Source organism: Ylistrum balloti, unplaced genomic scaffold, assembly GCF_031769215.1.
Source record: "Ylistrum balloti isolate Yb309-2 unplaced genomic scaffold, AGI_CSIRO_Ybal_v1 Utg370056, whole genome shotgun sequence".
NCBI lineage: Eukaryota > Metazoa > Mollusca > Bivalvia > Pectinida > Pectinidae > Ylistrum > Ylistrum balloti.
Window position 1 is genome coordinate 676,470 of NW_026782106.1, and position 12,478 is coordinate 688,947.

At 36.4% G+C, this 12,478-nt stretch overlaps 1 protein-coding gene across 1 annotated transcript; it reads right to left on the minus strand.

The window, feature by feature from the left end:
• Positions 1 to 6,521: 6,521 nt before the first annotated feature.
• On the minus strand, positions 6,522 to 11,509 carry LOC132549362 (uncharacterized). The gene is made up of 3 exons (XM_060213291.1): positions 11,479 to 11,509; positions 11,061 to 11,108; positions 6,522 to 8,641 (listed from the first exon to the last, which is right to left on the minus strand). Exons 1-3 carry the CDS (start codon positions 11,507 to 11,509, stop codon positions 6,522 to 6,524), a joined length of 2,199 nt encoding a protein of 732 aa, XP_060069274.1.
• Positions 11,510 to 12,478: the final 969 nt, after the last annotated feature.

Here is a 12,478-nt window from a genome sequence, read left to right on the forward strand (position 1 = left end):
GGTACAGTGTATACACCTTCATCCCGGCGTCCCTGGTAGGGAGAGGGCGGTACAGTATATACACCTTCATCCTGCTGTCCCAGGTAGGGAGAGGATGGTACAGTATATACACCTTCATCCCGCCGTCCCAGGTAGGGAGAGGACGGTACAGTATATACACCTTCATCCCGCCGTCCCAGGTAGGGAGAGGGCGGTAGTATATACACCTTCATCCCGTCATCCCTGGTAGGGATAGGACGGTACAGTATATACACCTTCATCCTACCGTCCCGTCTATATACACCAGGTAGGGAGAGGGCGGTACAGTATATACACCTTCATCCTGTCATCCCTGGTAGGGAGAGGACGGTACACTATATACACCTTCATCCTACCGTCCCAGGTAGGGAGAGGGCGGTACAGTATATACACTTTCATCCCACCGTCCCATGTAGGGAGAGGGCGGTACAGTATATACACCTTCATCCTGTCATCCCTGGTAGGGAGAGGACGGTACACTATATACACCTTCATCCTACCGTCCCAGGTAGGGAGAGGGCGGTATATATACCTGGTAGGGAGAGGGCGGTACAGTATATACACCTTCATCCTGTCATCCCTGGTAGGGAGAGGACGGTACACTATATACACCTTCATCCTACCGTCCCAGGTAGGGAGAGGGCGGTACAGTATATACACCTTCATCCTACCGTCCCAGGTAGGGAGAGGGCGGTACAGTATATACACTTTCATCCTACCGTCCCACCGTCCCTGGTAGGGAGAGGGCGGTACAGGGCAGGTAGGGCGAGGACGGTACAGTATATACACCTTCATCCCGCCGTCCCAGGTAGGGAGAGGGCGGTATAGTATATACACCGTCATCCCGTCATCCCTGGTAGGGAGAGGACGTACAGTATATACACCTTCATCCTACCGGTAGAGGGCGTACACTATATACACCATCCCATGTAGGGAGAGGGCGGTACTGTATATACACCTTCATCCTGTCATCCCTGGTAGGGAGAGGACGGTACACTATATACACCTTCATCCTACCGTCCCAGGTAGGGAGAGGGCGGTACAGTATATATACACCGTCCCATGTTACAGTATATACACCTTCATCCTGTCATCCCTGGTAGGGAGAGGACGGTAGGGAGAGGGCGCTTTCATCCCACCGTACAGTATATACACCTTCATCCTGTCATCCCCGTCCCACCGTCCCAGGTAGGGAGAGGGCGGTACAGTATATACACTTTCATCCCACCGTCCCATGTAGGGAGAGGGCGGTACAGTATATACACCTTCATCCTGTCATCCCTGGTAGGGAGAGGACGTTACAGTATATACACCTTTCTATCCTACCGTCCCAGGTAGGGAGAGGGCGGTACACCTTCATCCTGTATATACACTATATACACCTTCATCCACCGTCCCAGGTAGGGAGAGGGCGGTACAGTATATACATCCCCTACAGTCATTCATCCTACCGTCCCAGGTAGGGAGAGGGCCTTTCATCCCACCGTCCCATGTAGGGAGAGGGCGGTACAGTATATACACCTTCATCCTGTCATCCCTGGTACGGTACACTATATACACCTTCATCCTACCGTCCCAGGTAGGGAGAGGGCGGTACAGTATATACACCTTCATCCTACCGTCCCAGGTAGGGAGAGGGCGGTACAGTATATACACTTTCATCCCACCGTCCCTGGTAGGGAGAGGGCGGTACAGTATATACACCTTCATCCCGCCGTCCCAGGTAGGGAGAGGACGGTACAGTATATACACCTTCATCCCGCCGTCCCAGGTAGGGAGAGGGCGGTATAGTATATACACCTTCATCCCGTCATCCCTGGTAGGGATAGGACGTTACAGTATATACACCTTCATCCTACCGTCCCAAGAAGGGAGGGGGCGGTACACTATATACACCGTCCCATGTAGGGAGAGGGCGGTACTGTATATACACCTTCATCCTGTCATCCCTGGTAGGGAGAGGACGGTACACTATATACACCTTCATCCTACCGTCCCAGGTAGGGAGAGGGCAGTACAGTATATACACTTTCATCCCACCGTCCCATGTAGGGAGAGGGCGGTACAGTATATACACCTTCATCCTACCGTCCCAGGTAGGTAGAGGGCGGTACAGTATATACACTTTCATCCCACCGTCCCATGTAGGGAGAGGGCGGTACAGTATATACACCTTCATCCTGTCATCCCTGGTAGGGAGAGGACGGTACACTATATACACCTTCATCCTACCGTCCCAGGTAGGGAGAGGGCGGTACAGTATATACACTTTCATCCCACCGTCCCTGGAAGGGAGAGGGCGGTACAGTATATACACCTTCATCCTACCGTCCCAGGTAGGGAGAGGGCGGTACAGTATATACACTTTCATCCCACCGTCCCTGGTAGGGAGAGGGCGGTACAGTATATACACCTTCATCCTGTCGTCCCTGGTAGGGAGAGGGCGGTACAGTATATACACCTTCATCCTGCTGTCCCAGGTAGGGAGAGGATGGTACAGTATATACACCTTCATCCCGCCGTCCAGGTAGGGAGAGGATGGTACAGTATATACACCTTCATCCCGCCGTCTCTGGTAGGGAGGGGGCGGTACACTATATACACCGTCCCATGTAGGGAGAGGGCGGTACAGTATATACACCTTCACCCCGCCGTCTCTGGTAGGGAGAGGGCAGTTCAGTATGTAGTACTTTTTACTTGCCATCTCATGTAGGTTACATTTTGAAATGTGATGTAAGGTGCTTTTTGTGTCTTTTGCATGATCTTTTCAGAAGCCATTATTTACTGTCCATCTATCTTTTGTACCATACAACAATGGATGCTCTGTCTAACTTTAATACAAAAGCTTTAATTACGTTTTCAAATTTAATCTTGATCACTGATAGCAGTTTTACATAATGTTTGTTTCACAACCATTTAGATACATGAAAAGCATTCATTCTAAGGTACCAGAAGTAAATCTACTGTTCAGAGCAGGTGGGATGTGCTACCTACATAGTGTACCTGTATACAGGAATAGACAATGACACTATTGTATAACTTTTAACTTAAGTGGCACCTGTCATATCTTCCTTTGCTTGTGACATCACAGGGAAAACTGGACATTTTAAATTTCAAAAGAAAAACAGTGTTTTTTTTCCTTTTAGAGTAATCTTCAATTAGCAACTAATTAACATTTGTTTAGCTAGTGATTAAAAAAAAGCAGCTCAGTTTTGTTCTCTTCAACAAATTTAATTTCTCAAAGAAACTGAATTAAAAGATAACAATATTGAAACACTGAAACATGAACTACTATGAACATAACCAAACGCTGATTTACATAGCAAGCTTTGTATTTTTCACAGCAGGTTTTGTAAATAATTGGTGTGTATAACGGTTACCTCCCTTGACCTCAAGATGAACCATGAAGTGTTTTAATACCAACATTAACAATTCACAGTGACTAAAGCAGCCAAATATCTTGATTTATGGTGGGCTTTACGTTACCTTACACTAACGGGTAATCGGGTAGCGCAGTCATAACATTTCTGTCGTTCATCTAGCTGTCCTGGGTTTGGACATGCAAAGGGATGGTATCACCTGCTCGATCATGTGGGTTTTCCCCAGGTACTCTGGTTTCCTCCCATAGCAAGACCCTCTGAGCACTTCCATTTGGGCCAACACGAGTGATTAAAAAAGTAATTGCTTGTTTTGCAATTGTTGTAAAATAAATAAAGTTTATATTCAATCAATAGAAAATCAGAAAGTCACAAAAATGTTAAAGTTCAAGGTTTTTCAACCGATTTATGTTTAAAAAAACCCAAAAACACCATGTTGAGCAAGCTAGTACAATGATCCTTTTCTCCAAACACTATCAAATGCTTTTTAAGTCCACAAATCCGTTTGGATTGAGAATGTTTAATTAATAATTTAGTTCTATTGCTTTTTTCAAAAACCTAATTGGGTAATAAGTTTGAATTTTATAGTATTTAACAAAAAGACTCAAAGTATTAATATGCAAAATATTACTATCTTTTGAATATTAATACTTTGAGTCTTTGTTTTTTAAATACGCAAAAAAAAAATCATTGTGACCACTCTGAAAGTTAATATCTCTATAGTTTGTTGGCAAATCTGGTTCTCTAAAGTATAAACAAGAATAAAGAATAATTTATTTTACAAGGCTGAATAACAGCACGAAAACAATAGCTTGTAAATACAAGTACTCTGTAGTTTGCTGATGAAGGAAGCAGAACATCTAAAGACTAACTCATTGCTGAAGTAATCAGCAGCTGTACCCAGCAACATTCACATCTTGTATTTATTTTTCTTGTAGTTAAAGGTTAATTGTTAAAGTTCAGTTTGGTTACAAATGTTCGGTACTTGAGGCCAGATTTTCAATCATGTCATTATACTGGTTGATTGTTAAGACTTTAGTTCGGTTTTTTTATATAGGAGGCCAGATTTTCAATCATGTCATGATTTTAAAGACACATAACAAACTCATGCCAGCTAAAAACTGGATCTTCAGCAGTGTTATTCGAATCAAGTGATTTCATTACTCGCTACAACTGCTTCTACATGTCTTTATTGGTAATATCAACTTGATTGAGTAAATCTTATCTATATTCTTTGTTTCTTTTCTACATATTTTTTAGTTGTCCATACATATAAATGGATTAAAGCTTTAGTAAGGCTTATATGCCCATCATATTTAAACTGATTAACACCCGGACGATTTAGTTTCCTTAAGAGACAAAATAACTCTTGATTTGTCCAAAGTGCGCTTTACATTCGCTGTTTTTCAGTTTTTTTCTTTGGAAACATACATTTATATTGTAGTTGATCTAACGTGTTTGTTATACGAGATGTAGCTTTCTCAATACTATTCAAAGTGTGTTAATGGTTTGTATCTCTAGTATAACATATATAATAGTTGTGTCCATCCATATTTTAATTAATTGCCTTTTTAATTTTTCTGTCAGCAGCACATCACACCTGTATAACACTGTATATGCGACCTATTGGGATTGTTAAATATTTCACAGGTAAGTTATTATCTGATCAGACATGCATGTTGGCTCTTCCACAAAAATTAATTCACCGAGGAAAGCTGACTATTGCTACTCAAAACTTAACATACTACACACATTATACATGATACTAGTAAAATTTCCATGTACATTATCTAAGAACCTACCATTTAATATCCCTAGCCTTTAAAACTATTGTTACTCAAAACTTAACATACTACTCACATAATACTTAATACAAGTAAATGGCTTCACTTAATCATGGAGGGGTTCATTTCACCATTATGGTATTTTGACCCCGGTTCATTTCACCATTAAGGTATTTTGACCCCGGTTCATTTCCATCATTATGGTATTTTGACCCCGGTTCATTTCCACCATTATGGTATTTTGACCCCGGTTCATTTCCACCATTATGGTATTTTGACCCCGGTTCATTTCCACTATTATGGTATTTTGACCCCGGTTCATTTCCACCATTATGGTATTTTGACCCCGGTTCATTTCCACCATTATGGTATTTTGACCCCGGTTCATTTCCACCATTATGGTATTTTGACCCCGGTTCATTTCCACCATTATGGTATTTTGACCCCGGTTCATTTCCACCATTATGGTATTTTGACCCCGGTTCATTTCCACCATTATGGTATTTTGACCCCGGTTCATTTCACCATTATGGTATTTTGACCCCGGTTCACTTCACCATTATGGTATTTTGACCCCGGTTCATTTCCACCATTATGGTATTTTGACCCCAGTTCATTTCCCCGTGCTTCACAATACCATGCTACTTCGAGATTAAAATACTATTATGATGAAGTGAATAACAGTAGGACTGAATAACATTAACTGATATATCCAACACTAACAACACTGATACATTTTAGAAAAAATATTTAAGAGTTGTTTCCCTTCGTATGTCTTTGCTGATTGAAGATGTACATATACATGCATGCTCCCCCTCTTCAGATAAAAATTCTTGTTTTATTTTAAATTGTTGTTTCTTTGCTTAATCTTCGCGACAAGAGTATGAGTGAAACTGATGATGCTCACCAATAACAGCTGTATTGGGTACGAAAATTCTGACAAAGGAACACTACACATCTTCTAAGTATGGCCAACGTATACACCAAGTCATATTATCTTTGTCTAAATGAGAGAAAAGTATTGTTACAAATGAAATTTAAACAAAGGGCAATAATTATGTACATGTTATTAAGGAGTTGCATGCTAAATTTCGTACACTGCACATTATTTTATTATGGCCAAGTGAACATTAAGTTTCATTATCTTAGTTTAAATGCAAGCAGTTTAAAGTTGAAAAATGGCAATAACTCTGTAATCAAGGTAATTAAGGGGCTGTGGGACCTGCATCAAAATCATAAGTGAAACTAAGGTGGCATATTGTGCATTGTTCACTGCAAAGATATTCATATTGGACATTTTGAATCATCTTTTATTTCAGAAATTGGTCCTACAGTTCTGTTTTTAAGTGTTGTAAGTTTTAATATTCCATAATTGTGGTGTCTGACCCCGTTTATCCTCCGCCATAACATCGGCCCCTTCCTGCAAGAGCATTTCTGTTATTTCTTTTCTTTTAGCCTTCACAGACAAGTGTAAAGGTGTTTCACCTTCCAAGTCCCTGGCATTGACACATGCACCCATTTTTAACAATTGCTTTACCAATTCACAATCATTCTGGCTAACTGCAAGGTGTAGGGGTGACTTTGAAAAATAGTTTGCTATGTTTACACTAACATTTCTTTCCAACAGTAGATTTACCAGTTCTGTGGAACAGTTACTGATTGCACAGCATAGGAGGTCTTCATGAAATAAATCAGACTGTTCAATATCTGCTCCGTGATCCAGAAGACACTTGCAAACAGCAGTATTTGAGCATGAAACTGCTTGATAAAGAAGTGTTTTCTCGCCATCAGGCTTAAAGTTTGGATCAGCTCCTTTTTTCAAAAGCAACTCAATTTGTTGCTCCAAAGAGTTCCAATATTTAGCTGATGCATGCTGTCTACGGGTATGCTTCATGGAACATTTAACAGCTAAGCTAAGAGGCGACAAGCTGGTAGATACTTCCCTTACCGAAGCACCATATTCAATCAGGTTTTGTACAATTTTTACATCACCTTTGCTAATGGCATACATAATTGCAGTTTGATCCCTTTTGTCAATCAAATTGACAGCAGCTCCTGCCTCTAACAATACTTTTGTAATGTTTCGAATCTGATCCTGAGGACTACGATTGTTTCGACATAACCACATAAGTGCTGATCTTTCAGATTCATCACAAATATTTAGATCAGCCCCATTTTCTAATAAGGCCCGTGTTAATCTGAACAATCTCACATGACAACTCCATGCTAACAGTGCAATCTTCTCGCCATTGGCATATTCTATAATCTTGTCTTTAGAGCATTCTTCCATGAATATTTTCAGAAACTGCTTATTGGCAAGAGCGGTATGAGAGAATATGTCCTCTACGTTGTGTTTTCTTAGCTCCTGACACATCCTTACAGCTAAATTAGGATAGTCAGCATGCTCCAAAATGATGACATGTTCGCCATTGTTTTTTTGACTTATTTTCACATGACTTCTGAGAAATGTACTAGAACAATATGTTAACAAAATTTCTGTTGATTCCTCCCCCAAGATAAATGTAACTGTATCTTGAAATAAAGAATGCAAGAAAGAATATGAATTATCATTTTTCAATAGATAAACACCATTCAAAGCATCCAGGGCATTAACCAATTTTCTTAATTCTTTCTCACGATTGATTCCCAAAATATCCATAATTCTACTGACCTTTTCTCTCTTTGGAGATTCATCATGGAGGTCCCTAATAGAAAAATCATTACTATATACAGCACACAATGCTAAGACACAGAAATGGGGAGGGTTCCTTTCTCGTATTCGGACAAATGTGTCTTTGATTACACTGAATGGTGAAGAAAAAAATTCTGCTGCGTTTTTACGTATAGTTCCAACTTTACAAAATGCATGACAAAGTAATGGAAAACAATGTAGATTTGGCATCTGCAGTGCAACTTCCTCATTACGACCAGATTTAGATAGATAGTGAGCAAGCATGTCTTTTCTTTCTTGTTCTGACAAAGCATTATCTTCATCAGTCAAATCTATAACATGATGTTGTGAAGATAGCAATGTGTTGCTACTCGATACATATTTATCGTTGATAATTTCAGATCTAACTGCAAGGATAAGTTTTGTTGTAGGTTCTGTATGACTTGTAATGCAGTGCTTGATAGACTGATCATACTTCTCCAACTTTTGTACACCAACTAAACTTACGCATTCTCTACCTATAGGGTCATCTATGATAAACACTTGTTTTCTGGTGTCGTCCCAATAATAAATAATTTCTGATATCTTATTGCATGGGTATACAACAAATCCTTCCTGCTTTAAAGACATAGCAGCATATCGCAAAGCTGTTGATTTTCCACTTCCTTGAGGACCTGTGATAATCACCAAGTTGTTGTTCTTTGATGCATTCTGCACATTTTGTAAACCTTTTGTTATAAATATATCCTTTGTCTGCTGTTCCCATATGAGCATTGTTGTCTTCATGATTTCTACAATTAAAGAATGAATACTTTTCTATACTTAAAAATCATTTTCAGTCATAAAGTAAAGAAAAAACTCGTAGGTTGAAATATTAGTTCAGAAAATGAAAATTATTCTGCTTACCATGTGAAAGAACAAGAGGCCTTGCAACTTTGACAGACATCTGAGAAACATTATTGAATGTCAAGGTTATAGGGTAAGATGCTTATATAGTCAGCGTTATTCTGAAAACTTCCAATTTTCCTATACAAACAAAAGAAAAAATTCACACACTCCCAAGAGGGAAAAGAAAAACAGAAAATTTACATTTTTTGTAAATTGGTTAATTTGAATCAATTTGACTAATTTTAGTCCTGCCAATTTGGCCCTTGGGGGTAGGGGGACCATATCATTCACTATTTTGATTCATCTTTGGACAGGGAAGATTTCTGCAAAATTTCATTGAAATCGGTTCAGGGGTTCCTGAGAAGTCGAAAATGATCAAATGGACAAAAGACAATCAATATAGGCCACTATGAGACTTCATCTTAGGTGACATCAAAGATAAACATGTAATGATCTTTATACCAGTACTATATAAGTATATATACTTACTTGTTAGATCGTTATACCTGTAGTTATATAAGTATATATACTTGTCAGATCTTTATACCTGTACTATATAAGTATATATACTTACTTGTTAGATCTCTATACCTGTACTATATAAGTATATATACTTCCTTGTTAGATCTTTATACCTGTAGTTATATAAGTATATATACTTGTTAGATCTTTATACCTGTACTATATAAGTATATATATACTTGTCATCTTTATACCTGTACTATATAAGTATATATACTTGTCATATCTTTATGTACTACAGAAGTATATATCTTTATACCTGTACTATATAAGTATATATATATATACTTGTCAGATCTTTATACCTGTACTATATATACCTGTATATATATACTTGTCAGATCTTTATACCTGTACTATATAAGTATATATACTTACTTGTACTATATATGTATATATACCTGTACCTGTGCTATATAAGTATATATACTTGTCAGATCTTTATACCTGTACTATATAAGTATATATATACTTGTTATAGTACTATATATCTATATATACCTGTACTATATAAGTATATATACTTACTTGTCAGATCTTTATACCTGTACTATATATGTATATATACTATACTAGATCTTTATACCTGTATATAAGTATATATACTTACTTGTCAGATCTTTATACCTGTACTATATAAGTATATATATATATACTTATATAAGTATATATACTTGTTATCTTTATACCTGTACTACATAAGTATATATACTTGTCAGATCTTTATATATACTGTATAAGTATATATACTTGTTAGATCTTTATACCTGTACTATATAAGTATATATACTTACTTGTACCTGTGCTATAGATCTTTATACCTGTACTATATAAGTATATATACTGTGCTATATGTGTTAGATCTTTATACCTGTACTATATAAGTATATATACTTACTTGTCAGATCTTTATACCTATATATGTATATATACTATATATAGATCTTTATACCTGTAGTTATATAAGTATATATATACTTTATACCTGTCTATATAAGTATATATAGATCTTTATACCTGTACTATATAAGTATATATATACTTATCTTTATACCTGTACTACATAAGTATATATACTTGTATCTTTATACCTGTACTATATAAGTATATATAGATCTTTATACCTGTACTATATAAGTATATATACTTGTTAGATCTTTATACCTGTACTATATAAGTATATATACTTACTTGTCAGATCTTTATACCTGTACTATATAAGTATATATACTTACTTGTCAGATCTTTATACCTATACTATATAAGTATATATACTTGTTAGATCTTTAAGTATATATATACCTGTACTATATAAGTATATATATATAAGTATATATACTTGTCAGATCTTTATACCTATACTATATAAGTATATATATACTTGTTAGATCTTTATACCTGTACTATATAAGTATATATACTTCCTTGTTAGATCTTTATACCTGTAGTTATATAAGTATATATACTTGTTAGATCTTTATACCTGTACTATAAGTATATATACTTACTTGTCAGATCTTTATACCTGTACTATATAAGTATATATACTTACTTGTTAGATCTTTTATACCTGTACTATATAAGTATATATACTTACTTGTAGATCTTTATACCTGTACTATATAAGTATATATATCTTTATACCTGTACTATATAAGTATATATACTTACTTGTTAGATCTTTATACCTGTAGTTATATAAGTATATATACTTGTCAGATCTTTATACCTGTACTATATAAGTATATATACTTACTTGTCGGATCTTTATACCTGTACTATATAAGTATATATACTTACTTGTCGGATCTTCATTCCTGCCTACTTGTAAAGGTGGAGATGCATTGCCTGACAACAGATTAAAACAAAGAAATAAGTACACTGCTTTTTATACAATTTTACAAAAAGCATATGTAAATTACTTTGTTTACATATATGTTAAATTCTAGTAGTTTTATTTATCTTTAGTGTGTATGCCTTAGCTCCACCTTTATACATATAAAGAAATCCAATATGTTGTTTCTGTAATGATTCAATTTCTGTTCACATGAATGTTCCAAAGTTAATCTATATATCCATGTAAACATTTGTCTTTACTTTATCAAACACAGTCATCAATCTGTACAAAATGCATATGTTTTTAATAACCTTGTTAAAATTATTGAACATTTAGTTACCTAGGAATGCCTGTTACGTAAAAATCAACCCAAACTTTTACCGATTATTGAAGTATTTTTGTCTCCAACCATAGCAACATCACAAATGATCTTCAGATTTCCTAGGAGAAAAAAGAAAAATCTATGGAAAGCAAGTAGCATCGACAGATTTAGATTATATTAGCATTTGTAACAGCACTGTAAAGCAAAACCATAACAACCAACACTTAATAGAGAAATTTAATTCACACTTAATAGTATATTTTTAAACTCAAGCATGGCCAGGTAAGACATATATGCACTATAATAAAATGGTCACATGATGGTATACCTGTATATTGGGGAATAAATACCGTTTAGATATCAACAGTATTTAAACATATAAACAAAAGATCCCAGAAGGATCATGCCACCCACCATTGTTTCATCTATATTTGGTGTTTTAATGTAGGATCTTTTCCCTTCATTTTTCTTCGTTTGTTTTTGCTTTTTAATATATATTCATTATTTATTATTCATAAATCCCTCTTAGTAGTGATTAAACAAACAAAACAAGAAGAAAATACCAACATGCCAAATTAATCATAATCCAATCTCTAATTCAATAAAACAAAGGCAAAATATGAACAAAAGAAAGATGTACACACAGACACTTGAAAATGTACAAGGAGAGTAAGACCAGGTGTTCCCGAGGAGTCAGCATCTTCTGCTTCACCTGACATGTAAATCTAGGTCAATCCAAGCAAGTAATGTCAGGTTCTCAAATGAGAACAAATGGGAAAGCTCTTATAACAAGAGAATGAAGGCATTCTTTCAAATAAGGATAGGGTATGGTGGTGTATAATAGAGTAGAAAATTCAAATGTTCTTGAAGAAGTGTTTTTAGAAGAGGGCATTGAAGATATGTCAAAAGCTCTCTGGAGTTCGTTAAATTCCACATACAATTAATTCTACTTCATGGGTATCACAGTAAGACTGTAACCAAGATTTGTTTGTAATAAGAAGAGTAAGTAGATTTGACAGAGAGTTGGTTGAAGAGCTAGACAAGCCAGCAATTAATATA

What these genes read in the sequence shown, in the direction of transcription:
- LOC132549362 (XM_060213291.1), bottom strand. Translation starts at nt 11,509, where the DNA reads ATGGTTGGAGACAAAAATACTTCAATAATCG. An exon ending in CAAAAATACTTCAATAATCG is followed by an intron (nt 11,109 to 11,478) that starts GTAAAAGTTTGG and finishes ATCTGTTGTCAG; the next exon opens with GCAATGCATCTCCACCTTTA. An exon ending in CAGGAATGAAGATCCGACAA is followed by an intron (nt 8,642 to 11,060) that starts GTAAGTATATAT and finishes CTTTAATTGTAG; the next exon opens with AAATCATGAAGACAACAATG.